At 37.2% G+C, this 17,681-nt stretch overlaps 1 protein-coding gene across 4 annotated transcripts in view; it reads left to right on the plus strand.

Moving 5' to 3' along the window:
• The window catches only part of LOC119785934 (plectin-like), a 158,830-nt gene that overhangs the window by 15,929 nt on the left and 125,220 nt on the right, over positions 1 to 17,681 (plus strand). Inside the window, exon 1 of one of the 4 annotated variants that reach the window (XM_038289013.1) lies at positions 1,765 to 1,968. The exons of the other annotated variants lie outside the window; for them this stretch is intronic. Coding sequence (XP_038144941.1) covers positions 1,878 to 1,968 — 91 coding nt within the window. The 5' untranslated portion in view covers positions 1,765 to 1,877. Of the gene's footprint in view, positions 1 to 1,764; positions 1,969 to 17,681 lie in introns of those variants that run through there. 4 annotated transcript variants of the gene reach the window in all.

A 17,681-nucleotide genomic window follows, 5' to 3' on the forward strand; every position in this document is an offset into this window, starting at 1 on the left:
GGTAAAAGGACATGGATACGGATGGATACCGACCATAGCTGTACTTTTTTTTTTTTTCACAGACTACAGTCGCCTCACAATGAGGCGGTGACCTCCTATTTGCTCGGATTTGCACGATGTTGATAAAGACGACATTGTGTGTAAGTGACTCGTTTTAATGTTTTCTCCTTCCTTGTTACTGTGACTTGCGTTTGATTATTTTTTTTTTTATTCATACCACTCTCATTTAATTGTTTTCCAGCTGCCTGTAAGACGTATTATGAGACGGTATGCAGGAGCTTCAGATACACGCTGCTAGCCAGCACGCTGCGTGCGGAGGCGGCCAGGCTATCTGCTCGGATTCGGGCCAGAAGAAAGAGGGTAAGACTTTATTTGGTGACTATTTTTCAGGTGCATTAATAGATGTGTTGTGTCCATATGCAGTGCGCTGATTCATTGTTTTTTTTTCAGCTGCTGAAGGCGAGGCAGAGTGTGCTAGCAGATGAGGAAATGGAACTCTGGAAGTCCGCCACCGTCGACCTCATGTCCGACGAAGAAGATGGCGTCGTCAGCGGTGTCTCTGGATGGATTGTACGGTCGCCGCCATTTCGTAGGCCGGATCTCACTGAACTCTGTGTTAAGCTGCAGTCCCGGTTAGAAGCGATGCCGAAGTACATGGCCACGCACAGTAGGCGTCTGCACATCGGACCTGCCTCGGAGGGAATGCTGCCTGTTACCTCCAACCCCGAGGAAGCAAACGGACCGTTCACGGAGTTGTAATTTTTAGAAACGCATGTGTTTGGATACGCGTTGTATATAGTTGTGTGTGTTTCAATAAAGCTCTTTCTTTGCATAAACAGCTTCCTGGCAAATCTTCATTTCCTGTATAAATTCATTCATGTCCTTGATGGTAGCCTAATAATTGTGTAGTAGTGAAGGATAACATAAATACACAGCATATGAATGAATAAATATATGAATGAATAAATATACGAATGAATAAATATATAAATGAATGAATAAATATATATATATATATATGAATAAATATATATATGTAAATATATATATATGCCAACCAATCACGAGCGACTTTACTTGTTTAAAAAGAAGTGGTTCCGTCCAATACTCAGTAAGAAAATTAAAGCCTGGCGTGGCCACGTGTGGTTTTGCTGCCAATCACGAGCGATTTCATTTGTTTGAGAATAGTGGTTTCAGCCAATACTGAGTAGGTTATTCAAGCCAGACCTGGCCAGCCGCGCGGGTTTGCTGTATTCATATGCTAATTAGGGCCATTAGTACAGCTGATCGCTCTCCACATACGTCACGGTACGTTTCCGACAATTTGTGGCACGACAAACGCGGACAAGCACGGGTTGCAAATTGTCGGAAACTGACGAAAATCAGGCAGATCTGCGGGAGTTTACGGGGGTTTACGGGGACGAAAATCTCACTTTTCATGCAGTGTTATGTTTCAATGATTCAATGTGTCATGGCTAGTAATATTTTAGAAAAATGTCTCGCCCCACATTAATAGAGCTGATGAGTGCTCTGCAGCCTGTCTCATTGCCTTTGCTCCTGCTCTGATGCTTGTACCAGCAGAACCCTGTGAGGATATGTCTGCCGCTCCTGCATTGTGACTTTAAAAGGTTGGGCTTCACATTTAAATGCACATTTCAGGCTCAGGCAGTAGGAGGGTATGGAGGAGAGGAGGGGTGGGGTAATGTGAGGGGTTGGGGATGGGGGAGTGGCATTGGGCTGCTGAGTGAAGTTGGGAGCTGTGGAGTTTTCACACAGCTGAGAAAGCAGGCAAAAGACAGCACAGGCTGTCTCCAACTCATTCAAATACCCCGAGGAAAGATAGAGGAGGAGAAGAAGAAGGAGGTGTGGAGGACAGCATGGCTATGTACGAACCGACCTATCTGCCCCCCAACGCTGAGGAGCAGGACTTCATTCAAGCTTATGAGAATGTCAGAGAGAAATACAAAGGTGGGAGCCTGCACTTTCATTAAAGTGATGGCAGCTTAAGGATGACTCTGTCTGAATGATGAACATTTGTGTTGCTGGAAAGGCTGTGGTTAAATTCATTAGTCTATTTTTAGCATTTCTGACTCCACACAGGTGCAAACATGGAACCACAAACACACCTTACTCACACTAATGTGTGGGGGGGTGTTTAAGAAAGTATTTGTGTGTGAAACAAAGCAGCAGTCACGCGTTCTGCATCTCTTTGCTGCTGAGTGCTTTATTGATTGGCACATATGTTTGCTGTCACTCCTCTACTCTGCCTGTGTGAACGCATTATTGCTGAAGTCCAGTGGATTTACAGGAGTGCTTTACTTTGAAGTGTGAAGGTAACAGCCAGCCCAGTATGCCGACCTCTCACCTCAATATGAAAGAGGCTTAGCTGGAGTCTGGGCACTGCTGATAGTTATCTTCCATCCAGACATGGCAAGGACATTAACAGGTGCTGCTGAGCAACAGGGAAATTCATTAATTCCCCATTGAGAGGATTTGCTTTTCTCTCCATGTTTAAATTCCATTTTATACCAAAGTAAGCTGCTGGGATCTCTTCACTGAGCTTTTTAAATCTCCTTTATACATTTTTGTTTTACATCTTTTGCCGCATTGTGGGACAATAAAGTGATTTTCTATGCTATTTCTATAGAAATAATGACACTTAAACCATGAGTTGAAAATTAATTTTGCAGCCATACATGAATCATATTCCTTCACACATCTTTGACCTCATCTTTCCTTTTCACTTGCTTTTTGTAAGATAAGGTCAGCACATTTTCTGCAGGTTTTTTTTTTTTTTTTTGCTGATTCTAGTTGGGGTCTCAAATGTTTTAATATATTTTTCTGGTTCATTTCCTTTTATTTTTCAACCTGTTATTCAGATATTCAAAATGAGAAAAATCATCTTTAAACTAATAGCCGAGACATTCTTCTTCCCATCTGGCTTTAAAAATTCTGCCAGCAGGGATTTTATTGTATATAACTTAGGAAATATTGTTCGGTGCGACTTTTTTAACTGTTTAAAGGATTGCCTAAGGTAGCTGTGATGTCATCATGTAGTTTCTGCTGCTAATCTGTGTGCTGAGGGATAATGAGAAGCAGAAGCTGCCTTTGTGGCAGGTGTTTATGTTCCATGTTCCTTTCTGTTCCTTTGTAGAGAATGTCTTAGAGGTCCAACTCTCCTTATTAAGGCACAGAGATGACACAGCCAGTTGAATGGTTGTCTGATACTGGTCATGTTTCATCTCTTCATTATTCAGAGTATGTTTCACTTTTATATGTCTGGAAGACAGTGGATGCTGTGGAGGATTAATGTTGGGAGTACGTAATAACTCCATGCATTGTGCCTGTTTCTCTGTCTGGGTTGGTTTTCTTCTCTATCACAACATAATGACTGCATTTCCTGGAGAAAGGGAGCATTATCACATGTTGTCACACAGAAATGAGTGTATTTTATTGGAAATTAATGGGGTAACACCAACACAAAGTCATTTAGAGTTTTGGTAGAGACATAGTTGAAAAGTTGTTCTCTATTCAGCAGTTTTCAATCACTGGCAACAAATTATTTGCTGGATTTAGTTCTTGACTGGGCCTTTTTGACATGAAAATATCATTTAGTCATACCTCATTCACTCTAACTCCTCCTCTCATTGACAGCTGAAAGCCAAATGCCCTCCTCAGTCTGAAGTCTTTTGCTATGCCTCACAGCTCTTTCCTAGGATTGCCTTATAATCAACTTCTTCCATCTTCCAGTCAACTGTGACTGGCTTCCTGGTTTCATCTAAAAAAAAACATCCCTGTACGATTAGACTTCAGGGTGGGATGTCTGTTTGGAGGCTAGATTTTGCTACATCTGCAGCCCTATGATATAATATCAAACAACATGTCAAATATCTATCTGAATAACTTTATTAGAAACATTGATGCTTCTGAATAGAATAACTGCTGGCTCTCCACCAAGGAGCAGACACAGACAGCGTGGGTTGGGCGATAGAAAATAACAGAGGCATATCTTTGGACACATGTCTGATGCTGTATGTTGTCCTTCAGATAGTTTGAGGCAAAGTTTACTTTCTTTCAACCGTGTTTTTTTTTCACATTTAAAAGGTCAGATGAACAGAATCAAATACATGAATAATTGCATTCCTGTCAAAACATTTCCCTACATTAGCTGCAGATTTTTGCAGCTCCTTCAGAATTACAATGGGCTTTTTATCTGCTTCTTATTCATTACCTACCAAACAATTCTCTTAGTCTTAACTCACTCATGGAACATTTGGTTCTAATGTCCAAAAACATTAAGGGGCATGAATACTTTTGTATAACACTAAGACTCCAAACTATACCAGCCCTGGTCTGGAATGGACATTATTTTAAAAATAATGAAGATGAAGGTGTCAGGGACTGTAGTCATACTATTGTTGTACTTGCATACCAACAAAAAATGTTTCCTCCAATGTAAAACAGAGGGAGATAAGTTAAAAAAAATTATCTGACTGCTTAATGATTAAACGTTTGGATGATTAGACTGCCCACAGCCTACAACTCCAATCTGATATCATGTAAAGCTTCTCCTGGATGTTAGAAAGCTGTTTCATCATATCTTCAGTATTCCAGCATGCAAAGACATAATTTGCCTATGTAACTACAGAGTCTCTCTAGATACATCACATGTGTGTATGTCTGCCCACTGGTGCTGTGAGCATTAAATATTTGTCCTCACATTGCCATATTCATGTTTCTATTCCGTTAAATGCTGCAAAGGAACCTTTGCAAGAAAGAGTTTAATACTTATTCCTCTTTGCCTTCTGTGATATTGTTTATTTTCTAAATATTAAAATGCTAATTGGTGTTTTTTAAACTCCTAACAGAATGATCTGTTTTATTTTACCTATCCTAAGCTATTGTTAAAAGGAGAAGTAACTCTAAAATCCATTTGAGTTTTTTGTATTTATACAGCTGGTACAGATTTTATGCTGTTATTGAAACAAAAGGCAATTATACCTGGAGTCATGCAAAATGCAGATGGAGAAAATCAAGCACATTGTAACCTTTTATATTACACTACAAAAGTGGAATAGAATAATACATAATATATTTGCAGATACAAAATAATATCAGTTAGCTTTGTCTCAGATCAGACGTTTCTGCATCACTTTCTAACACCAATCAATGTTAAAGTTCTTCAGCTGACAATTATTTTATTTTATTGATCTGTGAGCAATTTTTAGTAAACAATTGTTTTTTTAATGCAGAATTCGAATGCACTGAAAAAAAAAATCTAAATAAATAATTTTTTGTTAAAATGAGTGCATTTTCTCTTGAATTGAGCAAGTGAGACACTTTGCCAATTGAACATGATCATTTACATTTAAAAAAAAAAAAAAAAAAAACTATTGTATTGTCTTACTTCCAGTGTATTTTATCTAATTATCTTATTTTAAGAGTATCAACTTATTTACCTGCTCAATTTAACTGTAAATACTTTACTAATACTAGATTATTAGCTTATTTCTAGATCGTTTTTGCAGTGTGTTACTTGAGGGGTTCTGGATAAAGTATGTCTGCAGCCAAAGAAGTTTTTTTTTATATCTTAAATTAGAGATGCACGATATTGGGATTTTGGCCGATATCCGATATGTCGATATTTTAAAACTCATGTAGCCGATAACCAATATCGATACTGATGTTAAAGCTGGACAAAAATAAGTAGTCATTGAAAATAGCAGTTTTGTTATCCATTTCTGACACTTTGAAAAATAATATACTCAAATATATTTTCATATGCTGATATCAAATTGATTTTTAAAAACGCGGTATCGATCTATTTTACTTTCAAAATCTCGTGAAATTTCATTGTTCTGTAACAAACTCTCGTGATATTTTGCAAATTCTTGTGAGATTTTGTTAGTAAAATAGATTAATACCACGTCAATTTATCAACATATAAAAATATGGCAAAATTTCATGAATTTTTGGGGGATTTTGTAGCATAACAATGACATATAGCAATATTTCATTAGTAAAAGAGATTGATATGGTGTTTTTAAATGGCAATATATCAGCATATGAAGATATTGTGATATTTTAATGTATCAATATTTTTTCCCTCGTCTTTAGAAGTTTTTAAGTCTGTAAAAAAGAAGTTTTTGAGTAGTATTTTTTATTTTAATTTTTTTTTAGACTTTAGAAACTCAGAAGCTGATCAAATATCGGGTTAAATATCGGTGGGGTGGCCAAAGTCCAATATTCAGTTTTAAGGCCGATACAGGCCGATACCGATAGGGGGCCGATTATATCGTGCATCCCTATCTTAAATGCTATTTGTACATATTGTATAAAGTGTTTTAGCTAGATCAATGCTCTAAATTGGTTGTCTTTTAGGAAATTATGTTTTAGAATCTATGCTTCAGTTAATGATTATTAAATTACTAAATTAGATGAGAAGTTTTTTTAAGAACTCATGAACAACATTAGATTATTTCAATTGTCAATGAAGCACATTAAATAGTTTCAGCCCCTCAAATTTAGCCAGGGTATTCCGGTACTCAAACAAAGTCATGTGTGTCTGCAGTGTTTCACATCTTGTTAAGTAGTCTCATGCTTCTGATGATCAGTGCCACGGCATTGAGGGCAGTAGCTCTAAAGTGGTCAGTGATGCTAAAGGTTTGACTGTGTCTTAAAATGAGGTCAGAATCTATCATCAGTCTTCTTTTAGTGATCGATTAGAAGCTGATATTTATATGCAATAACTAATGTCTGATTGATACAACCCCAGAATGAAAATGACACATTTTTTCCAAATGAATTGAGCGACAATTATAGTATCTTAGTTCGTCTTGTCTAAGGTTACTCATTGCTATCTCACTGGCCGGACCGTAAAGGCTTGGCTGTCTTCCTGCTGTCCTTTAACACAATTTATACCAGCAGCTGATGCTGATGTTATCGGGCTTCTTGACCAGGGAATTGCCCCGATCATGGTGGGGGCGGTTTCAACAGCTACTGCCAAAGCTAACATCCATAGTCTGTCTAAATATAGTTGGAGCCAATTCTCCAATTAAACTCTTATTGTTGGGAATCTCAAGAAACTGTAATGAGTTATAAAATCCCAAATGTGCTCTAAAGGTCAGAAGTCAGAGTTTTCCAAATGATTAATAAATTAATATAGAAAAATCTATTTATATATTTATCATATAATCCAATTATGTCCTATTACCTCTATGTTTTTTTACAGTGGAATAAGTAAACAATGCTTTGTTTATGTACTACGATCAATATGCTGTATATGAGCTGTCAAGTAGAGAAGGAACTGGCTTTTCACACTCATGTGATAAAGCAGCTCCTTACAGAGACGTGCCAGTTATGCGTGTCCACTGGAGAGGAGGTCATGAATTAAAAACAGATGGTTGGTGTCTGTCGTCTAAAAGCCAGTCATTGATTGATTTACTCGAAGTACAGGCAGACGGGCTTGTGACCCGTCAGAACCTGATGCCATTGAATTTTTCCCATTATTTCCTCTGATGCTACTAAGAGAGTAAAAATAAGCATTCAAACGTCCTTAAAACGACTCATTCACTTACTTATGTTTGAGGTTCTTAGGTATAGAATTGTTTAAATATTTTTTTTTTTTGTTTTAAGTTATTGATTTTTCTACTAGAGGCCTTTATTTATAGCAGATAGATGGGATTTGCAAAGGGAGGAGTATGCTGCAAAGGGTTTTAGAGTAGGCACTTGAATCCCAGACCTCTCCCTCAGGGGCTAGCTACTCTATACAGTAAATGAGATAATTTGCCTACTGAATGAGTATTATTACTCTTATTCGATAATATGCACTTGAAATAAGACAATGCAGTTGTGTTTTCTTATTTTAGATCTAAATTGTCTTGTTCCATTGGCAAAATGTCTCTTTTATCTCCTCAATTCAAGAACAAATGCACTTATTTTAAGAAAAAATGACTTATCTTTGATTAGATTTTTTCCTGTGTATTATTGTACACTTTACCTCTACACCATGCACTGCCCCCTTTATGTAAAGTTTTAGTTAAGGTACATATGTTTTGCTATTTCTTTGCAAACTGAGCTTTCTTTGAGTTATAATTCACATCCCAAAATTACATTGACACCATAAGATTAGGCTGTAATACCCTTTTTTTTAGTTAGGGTTGAAATTACAATGTCTATTCCTAAGGATCTTTAATTGTATCAGAACATTTTATGCCATGTGGAAAATGTTTCCTATTGTGCTTTTTATGGTTATCTTAATCTAGATGCTCTATATTTATTTACTTTAATGAAACATGTTACAACATTCAAAAATCATATACATCTATTTTTTTTTTATTTGCCTAATTTGTTAAATCTGTGAGTAAATGTTAAGATTAACATTGATTCATGGGTTATAAAACTCCGATATTATCCATTCTTTAGTCATGAATGGTTGTTTTCTTCTTGTTTCGTTGTTGCTTTTACATTTCTTTAGATGCTTATCTTAACCTGTTCTTTTGTGGATTGAGGACAAACTGTCAGGTTTGTGCTAGTTGTGAAGCGGCATTAGCTCTCGTTCAACACCTGAAACAAACTGCTGAAGTATCTCCTCAGAATTCAGCCAAGTTCTTCAAAGTCCTGCGAGTTTTTGCCCTTTTCGGGCCAATTCTCCAGTCGTGTGAGCATTTCTTGGCTCAGAATGAGTGTCAGCCTCATTGTGCATCCTGCGTTGTGTGGTATACAGGGGGTAACAAGGGGTGATCGGCCTCTAACGACCACCCCCCGATCAGGAATCATAACGTCGGGAGAAAATGAAACATGTTCAGTCGGACCTCATAAGGTGTTCATGAACTAATACTGCTAATGAAGCACAGCTGTTAGCATCTATGAGCCGATTTACCAGAACCTCACAGACTTTGCATGTGCAAACAAGGGAGTTCTTTTTCTTCTTCCAGATTGACGAGTCCGATCAGCGCCATCTCTCGGCCCTGAGTCCAACGTGTGGTTTTTGGATGTCCAGTGTGAGCAAGTAGATCGCATCAGAGCATCAGGCCGTACAGTTTATGAAAATACATCGTTAGCTGTAAACTTTTAAACCCTGCGATTGTATCGTACAGTTTGAGCTGTAGCTGAATGCAACAAATAAAAATATCGTACAGTGTATTCCCGCCTTAAATTGTAGGTCATTCTGGCCCTCGAGGTCTGACCTACTGCACCTTTTAGAAAGCGCTGCTTATACGCCTGAAACAAACAACTGAATTACCTTTTCAGAATGTAAGCAAGTTTTATAAAGTCCTGCTAATGACCTGATCCTTTGACTCAGGTGTGTTATAGCAGAGATTTTACTTGAAGGTTCAGGACACTGGAACTCGAGGCCGGGAAATGAGGAGTGGATGTGCTTGCTGGTTGTTTTGGGAAGAGGTTTAAACATCAGGGTGCCTTTACAGGCAGGTTTATGATCTGTGCTTCTAATCTAGAAGACCATATCTTAATCCCCTTTCTTAATAAATGTTGGGATAGAGGTGTTTTGCTTTTGTAATGAAGTGGTTGTGTTTCAGTGCCTTAATTCAGTTGTACCTACATAGATTTTTACTTTATCTATGTTGTATCTATCTACAACAATATGTGGACTTTAAAATATATCATCATTAATTTTAGTTGTTTTATCCACTTTAATGTTTGTGAATTAACGAATTTAGATATTAAAACCCTCCAAATCTGCCTGTTTTAAAGCCATCCTATGTGATTTAAAATCTACTGCTTCATATAACAGTTTGTATATGTATTTTTGAACCAACTGATTAATCATTGAAATAAATAAAAAGTTAATTTATTTTTTTTTGACTCTGCTAAAGACAAGCTACACAGTATTTTGCTGTAACTAATAGAATTACAGTGTTACCTACCATGCAAAGTGGAAATGAACAGGCTTGGTAGCGCAACCTACAGCACAGCAGCACAGCAGGCTGCCAGGTCTATCTCAGTGAATCACGTCAGGCTTTGCGCTGTGACAGCTGGTAAAGTTTGTCACACAAAAACTTTGCTTCAGTTTACTTATTTATTTAATCACCCTCCTGCTGCCTGGAACATATCAGTAGTGACACACAGCTCAGAGCAGAGGTTACGCTAGGGCAGGGTTTCATCACTGAGAACATGCCGGGAATCCTTCAGAGCCTTTTAAGGGAGAGAAGAAGAAGCTCTGCAGCTATCCTCAGTCAATCTGTTGGCCTTCATGTCAAACATCCAACGATTGTGCAGAACAGAGGCTGCTCTTCTGTAATGTCTGATGATCTGCTGTTTATTAATGTTAGGATGTGAGTGATGAAAGCTGTAAAAATAGAAGAACTACGTAACATTTGGTCCTGAGTTATGTTCCTCTGCAGTTACAGAATATTTCCATATAAACATCATTTTAATTCAAACAAATAAATGATAATAGTTTGACAAACAGAAAAAAAAAGTCTAAGTATGGTAAAGCTGTTTAAATTTGTTGCTACATATTCCAGCCACAGAGTTAATTTTCTATAAAGTAATATTTTTTCAATGTCTAAACTCTTGGATGAAGCCGTATAAGAGTATGGTATGGTAGTGAAGTCAGAATTTTGGTCATATTGTTAAATTGAAGAGGTAAACTTACCTAAAACCCAACGTTGATTTGGTGGTTGCCAAAACTGTAAACTTGTAGGTCAAATTTAACATTTTGGAAATTATACTTACCGGTAATAACACAAAGACTTATGATAAAAGAAAAGCTTTTTTTTTACAGATTTTTTTCTTTTTTTTTCTTTTAATAGCCGACTGGTCTTAAGCTTGGGAATCTTGTCCTTCAGTCAGATAACACATTGTCAGATCTTCAACAAATCCAACAAACAGGAACATTTTGGTATGGATTGTGTAGGTTTGACCCCTGTTATTAGAATTGAGTATTTTCATTGTCATTAGGATATTTAAATGTAGCCAGAGAAAACACAAAATTAAAATTATTCACTTGTATTTTATGATATATATATATATATATTTGCCTCTTTATCATTTTATATTTTTCAAGTTTTGATAGCTTTATAACCGTGTTGTTTCATTAAAATGTCAAAGAAACAAATGGGTCTAGACCTGACCAAGATCCAGATCAGGCCTGAAAGGTTTTTGCATAAAAAAACCAACCCATATATGGTAGAAAGGCTGGAAAGACATTTTTCCTAACCACCATAATACATTATTCAAATAGCTATTTAAACTAGACTAAGGTCATGTTTGGCGGGTCAAAGCTTGACAAAAAACAGATCAGAAATCATCCCCAACTCTCTAATTTATTAGTCAAATTTTAATAACAATCAATTGTTTTAGCAGGACTTCACACCTCTGAATTGTTATATTTTACTTTTCAATTTATTTTTCTAGAAAGTAAATATGGAGAAGTAAATATGGACTAAACGTTTCACTTTTGCGTCTGTCTGAGCATTGCTGATCCAAACTCTTTTAATGTTGTTCAGCAGTTCTGTAGAATGCGATTTTTGCTTTTAAGTCATGATTTTATTAAATCTGACACCTTGTCTGTATTAAAACAACATGAGATGTGCCTAACCAGCAGACTGCTCTGAGTGGCATTTGTCATCTCTGTGTTAAACGTGCTTCTAAGCTAGAATCCACTTCAGCTTTACTGCTGCTGCTGTGTTTTACACACAAAAGAAGCCCTGTGGTATTTAAGCAATTTTAGCCTTTCCCTGGTTTTTACAAGAGCTAAGACACATGGCTTCCTCATTTTCTTGGAGGAAAACAGAGGGGGTGGAAAACACATTTGTGTGAAAAGTATTTAGGTTTTAACACCTGTGTTTTGTCTGATACAAAGACTCTTTGTATCCTCACTTTGTATACAAGGCAGGGATGTGGTGCTTTATAAGGCTGTTATTAGTCTGGGTTTTTTGCTCCAAGGCTCTGTTGAGCTGTGAAAAAGTTACAGGGGAAAACAAAAACATCCTTAAGAAGTGGTAGCGTTTACTGCATGTGTGTGTCTGAAGCGGTGTGTGTGTGTTAAAGGCTCAACGTACCACTAAGTGTGGAAAAATCTTGCTTAAAGCTCCACCTTCAAAACAAACGAGAGCAACCCCTCCCATTTGTTCCCATCCTTTGCACCCCTGTTATTATCTTTAACGATAAATGCGTTGTTCACATAGATTTCTGCCTGTACGGTTGGTCTAAGAGACACACATTTACTGTATCTGTCTACGGAAAAAAAAATCTCTTTATGTAAAATACAAAGACATTCCTAGGAACATGTTATCAAAAGTAGAAGCATGACTAACATGTAACCTGGGTTTATTACTGGAAAAACACCTGCTCTTATTGTGAAGAAGTCATTGTTTTACCTGTATTAAGTTCAGAAAAGTGTTGCAGTTAAATTAGTTCAGACGCTTTTAAATGAATTTAAGAATTGGTCTGTTCTATTTGACTTCAGCAATTCTGTTAGGAAAAAGCCGAATGTGCTTTTTACAAACACAAAACTAAAGTAAACCTTTTCAGCTTTTTTTTTCACAAAAGTGATTTTTGATTCCTCTGTTTTGTCGAGCTCTAATTGCCTGCATGGACGCCCCTTATGTCAACTTTAACGACTGTATTGGTCGATGTTTGGCTTTTTTCAACACATCTGTACTGTGTCGAAAAAGTTGGGAAATATGAATAATATATTTAAGATATTGATAAATACTAGCTGTTTTCCACAATGTTAATATTAGGTATTGATATTGACCCAAATGTCAGTTCATATGTATTTATAAATAATGATGAATTATTCTTTCTGCAATGTCAGGCTGTGTGAGCTAAAAGCCGCTGAAAAACAAAAACAACACTTTTAAATATGTCAGAAAAGATTAAACGTGTTGGAGGTTAAATTTTATCAACTTGAGTTTAAATTTCACACAGTCAGATGTTTTACTATTAAACAGGAATCTCTTTGTAAGTCTAACTTACCTTAACTATGATATTTTCAAGTTTAAGATTAGAAAACGGAAACCTTGTTTTATGACGTTCACTTTTTCTGTTGTGTTGTTAAATTGCAGTTTTAATTACTTTTATCCAAATTCAGTAAAATGAGCGATCAAAGGTAGATTTGACCTGATGAGCCGTTGCAGCTGGTTTACTCTGGTACCTAAGAAAGTCTGATACAAAACGACCAAATCTACAAAATAAGAAGTTTGCAACGAAATAACCAACACCAAATTCCTATTTATTGTGGTAACAGCCATCATGTACGGCCAACATTCCTGCCTCATAAATAGCCCATGCTTTTCTTGCTGATACTGAAAACAGCTACCTTTGAGACTTCAGAGAGGACCCAACCCAAAGATTGTTATTCAAGCACAGACCTGGTAGCCCTATGGTCTCTTCACTGGTCAAAGGTCAAAGGCCTCCAGGCTGAAAACTCACAGATTGTGATAACCTGCTGATTTCTCTCTTCTCACCTTAAAATAAGTTCCATCTGTTTCAAAGTAATGTTGATAATATGGATTCTCCTTTAAAGGAGTGCTTTGTTGTAGAAAGACAAGTAGCTTTTATTGTCTCTGTAGTTTTATACACATTTACTTCTCCTAAGACTCCCTGGAAGCTGTAGTAAGCGAAGACACCGCAGCTTTATTGCCAACTAGGCCTCTATATTACCCTTAAAGAGATATCCCTGACACGTGATCTCATGCTTGGTAACGATGTGTGCGTGAAAAGGATTTCAAGAAGGTGTCCTTCTCTTTCTTAGTCAGCTGTGTCACTTCCTAACACAGAAAGTCTATGAGTTTATTGCGAGCCACTGGTATTTGGAGCAACTAGAGCCTCGTGGCATGATGGCCTCCATACAGGCCAGGAATGTCACAGCAGGTCACCCTACACAGCTGACATTGGGGAGAATTAACTCCACGTATGAGTTCACTGTAAAGACATTGCATGCTAGGTTTTCACATGCACACATGTGCCCGTGGGACAGTAGATTTACCTCAAGGGCTAACGTGTTACATACCTCTCTGTTAGCAGAGTGCATGATCTCCTTTGGTCTGAGATACCAACGATGAGGGAGTAAAGCTTATTAGCTGCAGCAAATACTATCAGTGATGACAGAAATGCAGTTCATTAAAAACTACCCTAAATGGTCAGGATGCCGCTGGTGTTTCCCAGCAAGAACTTACAGAAACTAGGGTTGCAAAAAAGGAAAGAACCAAAAATGCTTCTGAGATGACACATAAGTGCAAAAGTAAACAAGGCAGCTCATAGTTTAGTGTGCCCGTTGAACAGCGGGTCCCTGATGGGTGTTTCCCTTCTCTCTAGGATCACAGGTCAAATGACAACCCGAGGAAAAAAACGGCTGCTGTTTGTTTTCTTATCTCAAAGTTCAAATCACTGGTAATTCTGGCTTTCCTGCAGGGCTTTGACTGCTGAAATGGGCTGAATTGGTCTCGGCAGTATATGTTGTATTCTTTGTCATGTTGGAAAGGGGCTTTTATTTATTTTTTATTCAACTGTTAATTAATGGTGTAATGTTTTACTTTCTGACTCAGAAATGTAATCGTGCCTGCCTATGTTCGTTCTTTATACTATAACTGATTGCCAAAAGGAAATAGATGAAAATATTAGTTGTCAGTCAAAACTGACAGTCTATCTAAGGATAAGTTCAGAGAATGATACTTTCTCAAAGCAGAGATGCATATAAAGATGGTTCAAGGACCAAAGTCAGATGACTTTCAGCTTGACAAGTGACTGACTATTTTATGAGTGCATAATCTTAATCCTACCAGGTCTAAGCAGCATAAAAGTAAAAAACTCAATATCAGCCTAAAATGTCAACTATCTGATATATTGGTCAATCTCCAAAAACGGAACGTTATAATGAGTTGATGTCTGAGGTAATAGGCTCCATTTTTCCACTTGTGGATACTTCATTGTTCTTCATTGTTTATTAATGGCTACCACAGCGTGGTTAATACCATAACAATAATAAAGAAAATAAAAAAATACTGTTCTATATGGTTAAATTCCAGGTACAATTGGAACTAGAGACTGTAACAATCAACTGTGGACATGGGAGCTTTTAGGAACATAAAGGCGAGGAAACCTTGGAGGGAAAATTGTACATGCTAGTGGTTGATGTGCAGGAAAATCAGAAATCACGATATTGGTAAAAAACATGTAAATTTAGATTTTTGGGAAAATTATTGACACTCCATAAAAGCAAACCCCTGTGGCAAGTTAGGATTCACGAGACTTGTGAACCTAAGGAGCATTGAGGAGTACCTTTTTTCAGGTTACTGTTTTACCACTTCACCTTAGTGATTTATTTTTGGTACTAAGATTATTTATTCGTATCAAATTCACTGTCACTTTACGTAGAGCCTGACCACACCTCAGCTTCACCCTCTCCACTTATCCCTTACCTTGCAAGATGAATTGTCATTAGATTTTTAGGGATTCCCAAAAATACATGCACAGTTTTCTCTAAAGTTATAACTGGAAAGGGGATGTTCGATGTAAAAGAACAACCAATATTTTTTTCTGTGTTTTAGAGACAAATTCTTAATTCATTAAGGTTTAAAGTGTCTGATTGGACACAAAGGTGCATGTATTATCTATGATTTCCACTAGGAGACAGTGTCCCGCTGAAACTCAACAGAGTTTGAATCATTGGTGTTAATTCTTGGAAGGGTGAAAGACCCCAGCAAGAATTGATTTAGGTCACTCACACACAGAGGAAGAGTCTCATCACCTTTTCTGGGAGCAGACTATTAAGGTCAGCAGCCAGAACGGCGCCTCAGGCAGAAACTCCCTGTCCTGTGGAGCACAGACAGAAAAAGATGATGAAGCACTCAGAGTGTGGGAGTCAAGCTAAAGTGGAGGGTGAAATAGTATCTGTGAGAGAGAAACTTAACTAAATAAAAACAGATTTTGGTAAGAATGAGAAAGTACAACAGTAAGGGCAATCTCCCTTTAGCTGAGCTGTGTTTGGGTCTGTGATTGTTTTGAGAACAGCGTTAGACGTTTAGATGCAGAGATGTGTGTAAACTGAGACATCAGGCATGTTGTCCATGTGAGCCTGAACACTTTGACTGAGAAAATGTAACGTTTGGCATTTCAAAGCTGCCGTTTCTCACATGATACCAGGACACAGCAGGGACCATGTTGTTTTTAAGCTGATCATTTGTGGGCTTATTTTGCGTATATTATACAAATAATAAAATTTTTAATGTATTTATTTATTAATTGTTTGGAATGGGAAGTTGATGTGGAAGTTGACATGGGCTGATATGTGCATGTTTGCTGATTTATTTGTGCTTTCAACAGCCACGTGTAAAGATCAGGTGTATTGCCTAACCCTACATTTACTATTTAATAAAATTTTTGACTGGATAATATTTTTTTATAAATTCAAAAACAAAACAAAACAAAACAATACTGGAGCCAAAAATTGGTCTCAAAAATCAGCATATCACAGATCAGTTAGACTGATGTCAAAATAATCAGTATGGGTATCTCAAAACACTGTATTAGTTAATCTCTAATATCTTCCACCGGACTTTGAAACCAGCCGATACATTCCTTATTCTGTTTCTGAAAGGCTGAAAATGTTTAGAGAACATAAATAGGAGAAGTACTTTTTTATGACTTGTAAAGTTCAGGGCTGATTAAGGGTAGTTCTTCATTATGCAAAGGGAATATATAATGATTGACTCGTAGTGTTACATCAACTTTAAAAGCACAGGAAGAACAAAAGAACTTTGATTAAATATAGAAAGGTTTAAAATATGTATGTGTCTGAAGATGCTGTATGATTAAATAACGTCCCTTCATTAAATAAGGTTATGGTCTGAACTGAAAGTGGGCAATAAGAACACAGGTTCTGTTTTGAGTGGGCATTATGTAGGCTGCTGTGTTTGGGTTCATTGCCCTGATAATCAAACCATTCTGGCCAATTTTGGCTGTAGGACAGATGGTCATGTGACTGACTTTAGAAAGGTTTAAATATATTTTCAGATCATTTATTGGGAATAAGGTCACAAAACATCTGTTATTTTGTTTTGTTACATCTTTGTAATAATATCTAACATCTACAGTATCAAGCTAAGGCCTGAGGAATCAGAGATGAAACTCTTTCTTTTATAATTTCTTTAAGCTCTGCTCCGGCTGACCTTGCAGGGGTTTTGCTTGGACGTCCTTTCCCCTCCTGGGAAAAGTGTCAGCTGTCTTAAATATTTTCCGCTTGTGAATAATGTTTCTCACTGCGGAACAGTAGTGTTTAACTCCAGTCCTCAGGGGCCAGTGTCCTCCATGTTTTAGAAATGTCCCTGCTGCAAACAGCTGATTCAGATGGTTGAAGTGCCTCTTCAGCATGCCATCAATTTCTGCAGGGGAATGAGAATGAACCATGCATTTAATTCAGGTGTGCTGAACAAGGGAAACATCTAAAACATGCAAGATGCCAGAGCTTAAAGACTGACTATGGACTCTTTATTTTAACCTACCTGTACATTTCATACCAGTGAACTGCTTCTGTTAAGCTGATAAGGTAGTGATCATTGTACAGTTTCCTCACATGGTTAATATGCCTTAGGTTGTACAACTTATCATTGTATACGTCTGCTATGGCCTGATTTTTCCATAGCAAACCTTATTGAGACTTTACAGGGCAAGGACAGCCCCTAGTGGATCACTGCCCTCATAACAAGAAACCT

Source organism: Cyprinodon tularosa, unplaced genomic scaffold (genome assembly GCF_016077235.1).
Source record: "Cyprinodon tularosa strain WSP-4 unplaced genomic scaffold, ASM1607723v1 ctg107, whole genome shotgun sequence".
NCBI lineage: Eukaryota > Metazoa > Chordata > Actinopteri > Cyprinodontiformes > Cyprinodontidae > Cyprinodon > Cyprinodon tularosa.